The sequence below is a fragment of the Penicillium nucicola genome (genome assembly GCF_028828085.1).
Source record: "Penicillium nucicola strain IBT 29836 chromosome Unknown utg000002l, whole genome shotgun sequence".
NCBI lineage: Eukaryota > Fungi > Ascomycota > Eurotiomycetes > Eurotiales > Aspergillaceae > Penicillium > Penicillium nucicola.
Genome location: NW_026643126.1, coordinates 4,237,253 through 4,250,912, shown reverse-complemented (window position 1 = coordinate 4,250,912; position 13,660 = coordinate 4,237,253). Strand labels below are relative to the sequence as shown.

Here is a 13,660-nt window from a genome sequence, read left to right as displayed (position 1 = left end):
AAGACGTTAGTGCAAGGAGTTGGGAGTTTGAGCGGCGCGAGTCGCTCGGGCAAAGGCGGTCGGAGTAATCGGCCGTTTTTCTTTTGGGGATCTTTTTTTTTTTCCTTCCTCGACAAATAACCACCACTCACTCGATTTATCTGCATTTTCGCGATGCCGATGCTTGCGGAGGTAAGTCTTTGATACTTTGTGTCTGTATCTTTGGTCTAATGTGCTGTGTTCAGCGTCCGCGCTCATCGCAAGAGGCGCTCCTCCGCCTCGAAAAAGGCACTGCCTCTCCGACGACCCAGCTTCACGAAGCGGCGCAGATTCTCGGACTAGACTTGACGCTGTGTGAAAGTCACCCGGAAGTTCACCGCGATGTTCGGATTCAAACAAACGCCACCCCGAAGGAGGAATGGGTTCTACGATGGTTGTTGAAGAGACTAAGAAGTGGGAAGAACTACAGGATGGACGCAGCTTCCTTTCTGCTACTACGTCAACTAATTGATCTGATCTCGCCAAAGAACCTCGCTGCTATTTTGAAGGATCAGAAGCTTTTGTCAATTCTATGCGAAACGATTGCAGATCTGGAAGCCGATATTTTCGCCGGCCTAGGAAATGGGATTGCAGCCTGGAGCTCAGACTCAGAGTCCAGTCAGACTTCGCCTGATTCCCCCCATGACGATCATCGGGGAAGTCAAGGTAAAAAGAGAAAGAGAATGACCATTGAGAATGGAGACGCAATGGACGTGGATGGAGACGAACACCGACAGAACCCCGCAGCATGCTTCAGCACCTTCATTCGCGCTTTGGATTGTCTATATGGGATCGTGACACTTACACACCGCACACTCGGCACTGATGGAGTGGCAAACTCGCATCTGAAGCTCGTGCTGAGAGGCGAGCCAGAGGCAGTCGCGATGTTGCTGGGTCGATCATTCCGAGTGGCTGCTGTCGCCGCTAGGCAGTTTTCACATGCGGGGAGGACGACTGATCTTCAGCACTTGCTGTACGTGTTCCCTGCGGCAGTCGAGCTGTGGGAATCACGATCTTATCGTCAAGATGACACGGACAACAAATCCAGCAATGAGTTCTTCGCGAGACATTGTTTTGCTCACGCCCTCAGGCTTCAGATCTGCTTGCGGTCCGCCAAGCTTGATACTGATGAGTGTGCTCATCTTCTTCATTCTATCGAGCGTATTATTGCTTTGCATGTCTTGCTTCCAGCACGTGCGGCATTCTTTGAAAGCGGAGGCTCTGGTATCGACTATTCCAAGGATGAGCCCGATTGGAGCCCAGTCAAGCCGGTTACTGATACTTTCAAACCAATAATCCGCGAGTTTCCGGTAGCCAAGGACAACTCCTCGGGCGAACCCTGTGGCAGCCCGTGGAGATCGGTTGAGCTTCTTCCTGAATTGTTTGACAATGCTGTCCGTGCTGTCCCGCGAGACGTATTCCGCAGACAGACTCACGAAGCCCCATGGCTGGAAACTTTGTTTGTTGCTGTTGCAGAATTGGCCTTCTCTACCGCAAAGGAAGAGGACTTTGCTACATTTGACTCGAAGTTCGTTGCGGTTTTGGAGCAGCTCCTCCGAGTGGCTCTTGATCGGAACGTCGGCCTGTCCTTACATACCATCCTTGCACATGCCAACTACACCGGTCTATACGAGGAAGGCCTTGAAAAGGTTCAGTGGAATGTGACAGCTTTGTTCATCAGCCTTGGCGTGGACGTGTTCCTGCCCAATTCTGGTTTACGCGACTCTCGCAAACTCCTCGATGCATTGCTCACAAAGGTTCAATTGCAATGGCGTGACAATGCCGCCGAGGACTCCAGGGTTTACAACACGATCAAGACCAATGTTGTAATTCCGCTTTTGCGAGGCTTCGCCGCGGCGAGAGATTTGCCAACCTTTATGGAGGTGTGGCACAACCAACTTGCTGCAGTGGATGAGGCCCGCCAGGACAACAGTAGTCTGAGTTTGTTCTCAGTCTGGGAAGACGATGATCTCTCTGACACTTACGCCGAGATTATGCGAACCTCTCTCGCCGAGTCTCACATCGCTGCCCAGATGCGAACTGCCGCTAGCGAGACCAAGGCTGATAATGGAAAGATTGCGGAAACCCCTCATTCCTACGCGAAGTTTGTTATTGTGGAAGCAAGCTTCCGGGGTCGTGTTTCGCCATTCGCAGAATCAGACAAGGTCTTCGCGTCGCTTCTTGAGACTGTGATAGCGACTTTGTCCTCCAAGCAATCTTTCCACTGGCGATGGCGGTTGTGGCGGCTGGTTCGGAACCTTTTGGATAACAGCTTGAAGTCAGCCGACGATGCTCTTGCAAAGTCTGTGATGGAACTGCTACAAGTCGCTGCAAAGGTCATTCACCGCAACCACAAGGACCTGGCCAAAAGGCCTCTTGCCTCGCTTGAGTCTTGGGAAGCTTACAGATTTGTTCTAGATGCAATCAAAGCACACGCAAATGAAGAGCAGCGAAGCTCATTCACTGCTGCCACCAAGGACATCATCGACCTTATCGTCTCCATCTCTCCTCGTGATGCCAAAAAGTCGATGAAAGCCCCTTGGAATGGCCACACTGATACAGTGGAGTCCCAAACCACTCTTGGTCTCGCTTACTTCCTGGCTTTGGTTAGAATGCCAGAAGTCTGGAGCCATATCGCCTCTGAAGAGCGATCGCGTTTGTTCCGGCACATCTTGTCTCTGGCTGCTGCTCAGTACCATTCTTCTTCGTTGCCTCTGGAGGTCATTTCCGAAGAAGCCAGATTCCTCCAAGCATGGGCAAGTGTGGTTTGCCACGAATATCTGCTCAACGCTCCTCTGATTGTATCTGATCTTTCCCTTCTTTTGAATGATTGTATCGAGCAAGACTCCTCCAACCGCCAAATCCTTGTTGAGAGTTTACAGAGAATCCCTGCCCCATTGATCACCCGTGGACTGCGGACCACAATTCTGAACAAACTGCAGGATGTTGTACTTCAGCAGGACAGCTCCCCCGAAGTTGTGGTTGGCATTCTCACGATGATGGCCAAACTGGCAGCCATGCCCAAATGTGATGCCACATTGACCAGCGACTGGGAGCCAATCTGGACCACAGCTCGTGCAGTCTCTTTGAAGGGCACAGACACTGATCTTCAGATCATGAAAGCGTTCCGAAGTCTGTACCGCGCTATCCTAACTAAGCTCTTGGTCCTGTCCGAGAATGATCGCAACAAGCTGTTCAAGAAGCTCTTCTCCAGGGTATCGAAGCAGACCTCGAAGATGAGACAAGTCGATCGTGATTCCATGGCTTGCTTCCTCTTGCGTCTTTCTCTGTCTGAGCTTTGGGTTCAGCGCAAAAAGCTGCAAACAGCCTTTTCCGAGACAGAACTGGCCGCCCTTCGTCAACGTGTGTTCGACCTGGTGCTGGCTGACATGAAATATGTTAAAGATCAGTGCAGAAAGCAGAAGATGGAAGAGACTGTCACTCTTATCAAGACCATCGATGCACTGGAGGATTTCGAGGACCTAGCCCTCAAGAACATCGAGGTCGAGAAGTTCCTGTCTAAGATTCAGAACTATATGGAAATGTCCATTGACTCGGCGCCATCCCGTCTGATCCGACGCCGCCTTCTCGCCAGCAAGGGACCTGAGAAAAACATTGTCCAACCAGTCCTTCAATGCGCCGAGGCTCTGACCCTCCAGTCTCTTTACGACGAGGACCAGCAGCTGTTCATCCGAACCACAACCGAGCGGTTCCGCTCCATGCCCGTGGAGAAAACTACCCAGGCAATTTGTGAAGTTAGAGGGCTCGGCTTGATTGGCCAGAACGCCGGATACAGGCTCCTAGTGATCTACCTTGCCATTGCCTCCCTCCCTCCCATCGAGGACAAAGAGGGCGCCACAGCTCGAGAACTATCCCTTCTCTGCACTGCTCTCGCGGAAGTCATTCCCCAGAGCACGAGCATCGACCAGTTCTGCTTCGCATCGGAATGTCTGGATCTTCTCCTCCGCACCCAGACCCGCAGCCTATCCCAGTGCAACATTGACGCCATTCTCGCGGCAATCGCCAGCGCCTCCTCCAAGATCGGACCCCAGATCTCCTCCGAATACGCCCCAACAATCTACACCCGCCTCTGCCGCCTGATGGGCGTCGTCTTAAACCTCCAGCGCCTCAAGATCGGCGGCCGCTTCCATCTCGTCGTAAACGCCATGCAACGCCTCCTGGGCTGCCTATTCGCACGCTCCCGCAAACGCGGCCGCTCCGCCCGCTCCCAGACCACCCTCTCGCAGCCCTTCTGGCTCGCCCCACTGGAAGCCTCACACGCCAGCTACTACACACGTCTGCTCACGTCGCTCTGCGACCCAACTGTGTCATCCGTGCTACGCCCACAACCCGGCCAATCCCGCGAGGCCCTCACGGATCAAACCAAGAAAGCCAAGCGCATCGCTGGACAGTACCTGCAGTACGTAGTCATGGAGTATGCACAGTGTTCGTTGCGGGGCTCATTGTCACCGGAAGTCAAGGCAGCCATTATGCCCGGACTGTATTCTGCTTTGGATGTGATGTCGCGCGAGTCTATGCGCGCTCTCAATGCTGCGTTAGATGTCTCTGGTCGGGCAGTGTTCAAGTCCCTTTATGATGACTATGTCAAGTTCGGCAAGTGGAATAAGGCTTGATTTGTTTGTTTGGGAAAAACTGTCTTTTATGTACATGTACACTATTCTATATTTTGTTTAAGAATTATGATATCCCCAATGCATTGATGATCATACTGGATTGTGTTGGATGTAGCGTAAGTTGGTGGAGTATATATACTATTGAGGAAAATAGACCGTTCGGGCCTGGCTAGATTCGATTGCCTACGGAATCTGTATGAGGTCTTGAGGCAAGGGCCTGTTAAGATTGGAATGGGAAACACCAGGTGAATATTGTCAGAGTGGGGAAATGACGCGACAAGTCCATTAAAACAAGCAATCTAGCAGTAGCCGTCTAGAGTAGATTCTAGATAGGGTGGGCAGGGTATCAAAGGAAGATCATAAATCATGCGAGGCCAAACATCAAGCAGAAATGGGGGGAGGAAAGAAGTGAAGATGTCGTAAATCGTGCATCATCTAAATCATAGAAGTTTCCAAGGTGCGCGGACTGAGGCATGGCACAGACATATTGTCCAGTACGGGAATTCGTGAAGTCGGAGTAGCAGAGCTTGTATGCGGAGCACGAGCAGGGCCTTGTTGGTGTTCTGTAGTTTCCGGGAATGGAACTTCGAGAATCGGCGTATCCAAAGAGAAGCCGTTGTGGCCGCTATGTGTGAGACAGCCCACGCAGCTGCAATCACTTCCACATTGACAGCTTCCTGTCACGTCGGAGCAAGCACTTGGTAGTCCGACAGGGTATTCCAGAGTGTAGTACTCCGAAGGGTGCATCAATTGGTGGTTCAGACCTGAGCCAGTCAAAGGAGAGGAGTAGCCACTTGGCATGGCAGAATTGGGATCTGAATATCCTTCGAAGGGGTTCTGCTGGTATCCTTGGTCTAGAGACGGGGTGCCTTGCATGTAATAGTTGAATGGAGCCGGAGGTGTAGCTCCCTGGAAGGGTGAGGGTTGATAAGGGTTGATAGATTCTGGATTTTTCTCGTCGCCGTTGAAGGTGATCATGGCGCCCATCTCTTGGACATGCTTTCGTGTTGTAGTGTTGAACGGGTGAGAAGCACAGCCCAGACACTGGCAATCTTCCCCACAGCGACATTCGTGACAGGGGTCATCGCTTGACGCTGCTTGCATAGGATAGGGTGTATGGGAGTGGTTGAGCATGTATGGACCCATGGAGGGTTGCGAGATTCCCAGACCGTTCATTGGGTTGTTGTAACCCATCGACTGCTGCGTGCCCATATTGAGAGAATATGCGTTCGATGCTGATGGCTGAGGGTTTGGTGGAGGCATCGCATTCTGCGAGAACCCATTTTGGAAGATTGGTGCTTGGGAAGGTGTACTCATGGCGGGAATGTAGTTCCCTTCAGTAGATATCGGCTGGCTTCCCCAAGAAGTCATATCGGATACACCGTATGGCATGTACATTTGATTCCGACTATCCCAACTAGCAGGTTGCTGGAATTGCTGCTTTTCCGCTTTGGGGTGCTGAGGCTCGGATGTGGAAGGGCGAGACTCGCAGCAAGATCCTCCATTCTGAGCCGGAGCTGCAGCTGGGGATGGAACTGGGGCTGAAGTAGCCGGTTTCTCCTTTTTCGAACAACAGCTAGATACTGGAGGGGACTGTGAGGCTTCTCTGGAAAGCTCTTTGGGCGATATAGGCTTGTGGCTTTGTGTAGCAGATGCATATGGATCTTGCCCATTTTGAGAAAAGCTGGATACAAGATTTTGCGGTCCATCCTCAATCTTGAGATTGTTTGGCATGTTCTCTAATGCCCTGGCTATATTTTCAGGTGCTGCTTGCATAGTACTTTGTCTTCTTCCAGACTTTTGAACCTTGCCAGGGGCCGGGGAAGATGAGGAAACCAGGTTAGGTGGAGACTGAGCTGAATCATTGTCTTCCATAGGAACTTTATACAATGGTCGGCATAGACAGGATGAGCCTGGAAAGGTTAACATAGAGAAATAAAGGGCAACCAACTGAAGTTTACCTTTTGGTATCCGGACCATCACGGCATATGTTTTCTGGCAGCTGCAAGTTCCTTTCGGATGAGGACATTTTGCCAGAGGGCGCCCAGCTTTAGGGACCTTCATCATGAGTCGGTCAAAGTGTTGGCATTTCGACGATCGGTGACCTCGAATGCATGGCTCACTGGGGTGGCTCTTTAGCCTAGCTCTATTCACAATCGTGACGGGATGTATTCTTACCAGGACCACTTGGCGCCTTCTTCGTCGAGAGGCATATTTCCGACCAGATTTGGGGACCCGGGTATTGAGTAATGTTGTCAGGCGAAGTGATTCGTAATGTCGCAACCGTTGTGGACGCAGTAGGCAGTCTTAGCGCGCAGTCGATACCCCGCGCATGCGATCTCCGTTTCCACCAGAACTATGTAATACTCGCACTTTGCGATGGAATCAAGCCATATATCTCAAGATGCCAAAGTCGTTCTCGAGGGAAGATCGTATGAGGAAAAGGTGGAGTCGAGCGGACTGACGAAGTGGGTGAGCGTTGCGGAAAAGACCGGGCATGCACCATGCGATGTAAGCGACAAGACCGAGGCGGGAATAACGAGTCTTCGAGTCTCATTCGAGTCCAACAGTGAGTCTGTATAAATCGCAAGAGAAGAAAGGAAGAAAAGGTGCGGGGAGACTCGGTGCCTGGTTATGTAATCCTTCCTATTCGGGATCCTTCAACTGTTTCGATGACCTCGGAGCTTTGTCTCGTCAACTACCGCAATGCCGCCCAAAGGCCAGGAAGCTGACAGCAGCGCTAGCAGTGCTAGCACCGACAGCAACTCCAATTCCTTCTTCACAATCCCTGCACCTCTCAAGCGCCTCTTCGACAAGTTCCCGTTGACCACCTATCCCGCCAACGAGCTCCCTCAACGGCTTCAGCCGAACCCTGCCAACCAGCTATTCGTCTTCACTGACGCGCGCGGAGCACGACATGGCCGACCTTCCTTCAATCCTCAATGTCTCAAATGGCAGGTTCGTGGCCCAGATGCAAGGGCGCATCCTTGGAACGCAGACTGATGAGCGCTCTAGGCCTACCTGAAATTCGTCGGAATCGACTTCGAGATCACCGCGTCCAACAACCACGCATCCCCCACTGGCGCCCTCCCATTCCTCCTCCCTGCTCTTCCGACAGATACATTGAACCCAATTCCATCACACAAGCTCCAGAAGTGGGCCATTGAACAAGTTCACTGCGAAGAGGAACAGCAACTGAACCTCCGGTTTGAGGTGTATGCCTCACTGTTGGACCACCGGATACGCCATGCCTGGGTAGGATCAATTTGAACACACTTTTGGGGCCCGACTAACGTATTCAGTTATACATGCTTTATCTAGACAGCGACAACTTCGATGCCGTCGCCCGCCGACTCTACGTGGAACCCGCAACAACCAACACTGTGGTGCGCGCCGCCCTAAGCCACCAGCTCCAGCAAGCCGCCCGCGATGAGCTCCTCAAAAACTCGCGCTACATTGACGCCGCGGATTTAGAGGGTGACGCAGGCAGCGCATTCGAGGCGTTATCTACACTACTCGGCGAGGATGAGCACTTTTTCGGCCGGCCAAACCCAGGACTCTTCGATGCCAGTGTTTTCGCCTATACGCAGCTGATCTTGGACGATACGCTAGGCTGGAAAAACAATCGGCTGGCCCAGCTGCTCGGGGAGCATTCCAATCTTGTACAACACCGCGACAGACTACTCAAATTTTTCTAAATGTACCACTACTAGCGACTTGTGAAATCGAACCGGATTCATTCGAATAATATCGCTTGGCCTCCATCTTATCTCTTTGCCCCCACGACATTTTACTTCTTGCTGAAACAAATCCCAAACCAAACCCTAATCCCAACCCATTTCTTAGCCCTTGCACCCAGCACCTCCCCCAATTCCTCATCAACGCCTCTCACCAATACTCCATTCTCATTACAACCAACAATTTCTTCCAGCTGGAACCCCGCCTCCACAGCCACAGATAAAATATCCGCAATCTGGTGACAATAACTCGTAGGCCGAATCTTGGCCCCAGTCGCGGGATCCGTGAAGCCTGCCTGGCTGCGCATTCCCATCTCAGCATGCATATTAGTTAGCAAGAGATATGCACCAGCTTTCATGATGGTCGAGGCGGCAGTAAAGTATTGCTGGAGCGGGATGTGTTCCAGTACCAGAGTAGATATCACACCTGCTGCCCCCGCTGTACGCAAAGAAGTCGGTAATTGTTGCAGATTGGGCTGCAGAAGATCAAATATTCCTAGTTTCACGTCCGCTCTGGGGTTTTCCAATTCGAGATGCTTTTCAATGGTGGTGCGAGCGACATCCAACATACCGGGTGAAGCATCCAGACCGACGATTTCGAATCGGTCTACCCCTACATTTGAGGAGAGAGCATCTACCAATTGAAGTGTGTTTCTGCCAGTTCCACAACCGAGATCTACGAGGGCCATTCGAGATGCTTCAAGTTCGGGTGCCGGCCCTGGGAAGCGGGCATTGACACGATCAAGAAACTGGGGTAGTAAAGCTCGCATTTCAATCGTATCGAGTCGTTGTAGGAAATTCCCATCTGTATCATAAACCTATCTCGAATTGATATGTCAATATTCAAGGAATATTCAATCAAAGTGGAAGTACATAGTCTCTACATACCTCAGCCCACTGGTTATAAGCCTGAACCGTATCTAAATACTTCGTCGGCGGCCCATCGGCAGAGGGCCCAGTCGACAATAGTTCCTGAATAGTTGGTGACATCTTAGATAATGGTTTCGAGACGACTTCTAAAAACCCCTCTGAACAAAACAAGCAGGTCCATATATAAAGAGTGATCTGACGCTGATGCTTGTCGCTTCCCCACCCTATCGATCGGACTTGGCTATACATTAAATCCCGGGTGAGTCAGGGAGTGACTCATTAAGAAGCCGTACATAATGCCATCAAAGGCAAATGGAGGTGAAGAAATCTTGTCCACACCGTACTTCTGTTACCGGGGAAATGGGCCAAGCTTCAAAGCTAAAAGTGGTGAGATCGGATCATGATCGACAGTCTCCAGTCTCCAGTCTACAGTTTACGGTTGCCAAAACTCAATCGTCAAGCATATTTGGAAATAGTCACAGAGGAAAATCGTACACAATCATGTCGCCATTAGATAAAGAAAGGACAGCCAAAGCCAATAAAAAGATAGACACAAGTCCAGAATTGGAGAGACAAAAAGATCAAGCCAAAAGAGAGAAAAACAACAGTCCAGCGAATCGTCAAATAGCCGTACCGGACGGTCCAAAGTCAAAGGCTTGCTAAAAGAAGCGAAAAAAAGAGGGCTAAGGAGCAAAAAGAAGAAGAAAAAAAAAAAAAAAACAAGAAAGAAGAAGGGAAAAAATCACCCAAAATCGCAGCGAGCGCATACTTTTCGGTCATGACGCGGGAAATCAATCGCCATTCTGTCGTCAATAAACGGTGGCACCAAACGGTGCTGTCTCCTTCAAATCCTCCACCAGATCCTCAACATTATTCAAATACCGCCCTAGAAGAGCCTGCTTCTCATCGGTAGTTCGCGTGTCACGACTCATCTTAGCAGCATGCGCAGCAGTGTGCGAACTGCGCGCAAAAGGCGCATTGGACAATTTACTCGGGCTGCGCTGCAGCCCCGGTGGAGGCGAAAGAGGCGCGTGGGTGGGCGTCTCGGGCATGAGATAAAAGTAGAGGAACTCGACGAGCTTGAGCTTGACTTCGCGGGAGGTGGCGCGCTGCTTGAAGAGCGATGTCACGGTCAAGAGGCCGTCCAGGTCCTCAAAGGTGCGCGTATTGGCGGGACAGTCGAGGAGGGCGGTGACGAGGGTGAGGAGGGTTGCGGATTGGACGGCGGGACAGTTGATAGGGTCGAGAAGGTCAAGGAGGAGGTTCATGTAGATCTCACGGGCGAAGAGGGAGCGTGAGCCTGGGTGTAGGAGGAGCGAGCCTTGGATCAGGTCTAGCGTGCAGACGATGAGCATGTCGTTTGTGCCGTTGCTTCCTCTACCCAGGAGGTGTTCGAGACAGGAGACTAGGCGCATCGCAACTGAGGGTGTGAGTGGATGGTTCGGGCTGGGAGGGTTGGGCACTTACTGTTCCATTGGAAGCTTTCTTGTAGTTTGGAAAATTCGCGAAACGCAGGGTCATCGCGGAGCTCGGAGAGGGCCTTGGGCATCGGCTGAGGAGCATCGGCCAGACGTGATTTCCGCCGGTCTGACACGGGCTTTGGTTTGGATAGACATATTTGTGCGAGTAGACCTTCGACCTGACGCAGGCCCTTTCGGATCTTGCTGGGCTCGTACGAGGAGAGATAGTCAAACGAGTGCGCCAGTAAAGTCTCCATGAAGATAGATCAAAGTGATAGATAGAGATGGTGAACCCCAGAGAAAAAGCAAGCCATCAAGGTCTTATATCCAAGAAGTGTCAGTGGACCCCCGATTGCGGTCAATTGGGCCCCTTCGCAGGTAAATAAGCTGCGTTGCCCTGACGACCCCCTAATAACCAAGGAACCCATCACACTTGGGTTTGCTTAGCCGCCCAGATCGACTGATGGCGTCAGTGACAATCGACTTTAATTTAATTATAGTCTTGACTGGGAAAGATTCAGCAGGGAATCTAGCGCCGAGCTGAGGTTCTCTGCGGCCACCCCGGTTGCTATGCGAACAAGAATATATTCAGCTACCCTTGCCTGTTTCTTTTTCCTTGCGTGTGAGCTTCTGAAATTCGAGTTTGATTCTATGTGATATGTCAACTATCCCCGGGTATCAAGTGATGTATCTCATGCACTGGCCCGGTACTCAACAACTTCTGACCCTGGCAACACTATTAAACTACCCTCTATCAACCTAACCTCAACGCTCATTGACCGTATGGCTACCGCTGTCGCTCTGTTAGGATGAAAGAGACTAATAAGGAACTTGCCCTCTTGCTAGCCTTACTACAAAGGAACCCAGCTAGGCGTCACGCCGGCTATAAGCGAGGATGAAGCGATAATTCTCAGCCATCACCAGAGCCCCACAGAGCACAACATGAGCCTTGGCTTCTGTAGGGTCTGGAAGCCAGTCTGGTTACTTTATTCAGTATGCGAGTGGACAGCACGACAAGGTTATTCTAGCCGATATTGAGGAAGAGGAAGATAAGCACGCCAAATATCTCTCAAAGCTCAGTGTGCAGGTGCAGACGACAGTGTACTTGTTGGACCGTGAAGCTATTCCAACAGGACTGAGCAAGGTGCTGTGGGAGACCCGTGTGGAGCCTAGGACTTTGACAGGCCTCTCGATGGCCCAAGAAGACTCTCGTGATCCTGCAGAGATTGTCGGCTATCGGGCAGTGGGGTGTTGATCGTGAGATGAGGATCTGGACGGTGCCATGGATCACATGCCCCCACGTGCCAACCGAAGTGCTTATGTCAGACGCAGGGCAGTTTAATCGACCAAAAAGCGGCAAGGGAGAAGGACTAAAACGGGGAATGCCGAGCAGCTATCCCCAACGTCATCCCCACCCCTCTCCTCCATCTCCCCTCACCATGAATTCCAAATCACCACCAAGTCCTCCCCTGCGCACTAGCTCCATGGGCGCAACAAATGGGGCAAGCCCATCACGCCGACAAAAATCAGGAGAATCGAAACACCGACGCAATGTGTCCAGCGTCGACGGCACCAAATACAAGCATGGAACGTGGTCAGCCAAAAATGAAAAGATTTTGATAGGCCCATACGACTATATGCACGAGCATCCTGGAAAGGATGTACGACGACAACTTATTCAAGCTTTCAATTCCTGGCTGCAGGTCCCACCAGAGAGCTTGGAGATTATCACTCAGGTTGTGACTATGTTACACACCGCGTCTCTTTTGTAGGTCATTTATCTTATCTTACCACCACCACCACCACCACCACCACGAATTGAATGCTAACAAATGCCCATCAGGATTGACGACGTCGAAGACAACTCCATCCTCCGCCGCGGCATTCCAGTCGCACACAACATCTTCGGCACAGCCCAAACCATCAACTCCGCCAACTACGTCTACTTCCTAGCCCTCCAGGAAGTACAAAAACTAAACAACCCACTCGCAATGGATATCTACATCAAAGAAATGCTGAACCTGCACCGGGGCCAAGGAATGGACTTGTTCTGGCGTGACACACTCACGTGCCCAACGGAAGACGAGTACCTGGAAATGGTAGGCAACAAAACGGGCGGTCTTTTCCGACTCGCCGTCAAACTCATGCAAGCGGAAAGCCAGACGGGCAAGGATTGCGTGGCGCTGGTGAATGTCATGGGACTGATCTTTCAGATCTGCGACGATTACCTCAATCTCTCGAGTACCACGTATACGCAGAATAAGGGGCTCTGTGAGGATTTGACCGAGGGCAAGTTCTCGTATCCTATCATTCACAGCATTCGCTCCAATCCGTCCAATCATCAGTTGCTCAATATCCTTAAGCAGAAGACCACGGATGATGAGGTGAAAAGGTATGCTGTGCAGTATATGCAGACTACTGGTAGCTTTGAGCATACGCGTCAGGTTGTGGGGGATTTGAAAGATAAGGCGCTGGGTCTGATTGAGGCTATTGATGAGACCCCGCGGATCAATGGAGCTGGGGATGGACAGTTGGTGCGTGCGATTGTGGATAAGATTGTTGAGTACACTTTGGCCGATCCCAGTGCGCATTGAGATCTTGCACTATGGTGGGGCTTTGCTGGATATACCCGCTATGCTTTGCGAGTTGGGAGTATAGCTATGAATTTACGATGATATGTTTTATGCAACGATTTTTCTCAAGGCGTCGGGGTGGATGCAGAAGAGTATGAGATGAAATGGATGTACTCGACGGTATATGATTAATGTAAATGGCTATCGAGTATCAAGAACAGTGCCCTTGTTCACATCCATCACGTTCATGGGTATAACATTATAGCACTCCATCCTGAGTCGTGTTCAGGCCGAACCCAGATAATGCACCTGACCGTCTAAAACAAAAGTAAAGACAAAAACAGAACATAACAAGTCATTAGACTAAT

General features: G+C 51.1%; 6 protein-coding genes across 6 annotated transcripts; 3 read left to right on the top strand and 3 right to left on the bottom strand.

Moving 5' to 3' along the window:
• Positions 1-153: 153 nt before the first annotated feature.
• Positions 154-4,652, top strand: N7511_003384 (ribosome biogenesis protein URB2; the record flags this gene model as incomplete). The annotated part of the gene is made up of 2 exons (XM_057125809.1): positions 154-171; positions 225-4,652. The coding sequence occupies 2 exons, from the start codon at positions 154-156 to the stop codon at positions 4,650-4,652; spliced, it is 4,446 nt and encodes a 1,481-aa protein (XP_056987968.1).
• A 435-nt stretch (positions 4,653-5,087) lies between these two features.
• N7511_003383 (copper fist DNA-binding domain-containing protein) lies at positions 5,088-6,865 on the bottom strand (the record flags this gene model as incomplete). The annotated part of the gene is made up of 3 exons (XM_057125808.1): positions 5,088-6,565; positions 6,614-6,774; positions 6,831-6,865. 3 exons carry the CDS (start codon positions 6,863-6,865, stop codon positions 5,088-5,090), a joined length of 1,674 nt encoding a protein of 557 aa, XP_056987967.1.
• A 493-nt stretch (positions 6,866-7,358) lies between these two features.
• N7511_003382 (putative mitochondrial outer membrane protein (Sam35)) lies at positions 7,359-8,350 on the top strand (the record flags this gene model as incomplete). Its single annotated transcript, XM_057125807.1, has 3 exons — positions 7,359-7,610; positions 7,668-7,907; positions 7,955-8,350. The coding sequence occupies 3 exons, from the start codon at positions 7,359-7,361 to the stop codon at positions 8,348-8,350; spliced, it is 888 nt and encodes a 295-aa protein (XP_056987966.1).
• A 92-nt stretch (positions 8,351-8,442) lies between these two features.
• On the bottom strand, positions 8,443-9,379 carry N7511_003381 (class I SAM-dependent DNA methyltransferase; the record flags this gene model as incomplete). The annotated part of the gene is made up of 2 exons (XM_057125806.1): positions 8,443-9,207; positions 9,278-9,379. The coding sequence occupies 2 exons, from the start codon at positions 9,377-9,379 to the stop codon at positions 8,443-8,445; spliced, it is 867 nt and encodes a 288-aa protein (XP_056987965.1).
• Positions 9,380-10,068: 689 nt separating this feature from the next.
• On the bottom strand, positions 10,069-10,976 carry N7511_003380 (cell division control protein 14; the record flags this gene model as incomplete). The annotated part of the gene is made up of 2 exons (XM_057125805.1): positions 10,069-10,679; positions 10,727-10,976. The coding sequence occupies 2 exons, from the start codon at positions 10,974-10,976 to the stop codon at positions 10,069-10,071; spliced, it is 861 nt and encodes a 286-aa protein (XP_056987964.1).
• A 1,182-nt stretch (positions 10,977-12,158) lies between these two features.
• On the top strand, positions 12,159-13,313 carry N7511_003379 (FPP/GGPP synthase family protein; the record flags this gene model as incomplete). The annotated part of the gene is made up of 2 exons (XM_057125804.1): positions 12,159-12,487; positions 12,563-13,313. 2 exons carry the CDS (start codon positions 12,159-12,161, stop codon positions 13,311-13,313), a joined length of 1,080 nt encoding a protein of 359 aa, XP_056987963.1.
• Between the last annotated feature and the right edge of the window lie 347 nt (positions 13,314-13,660).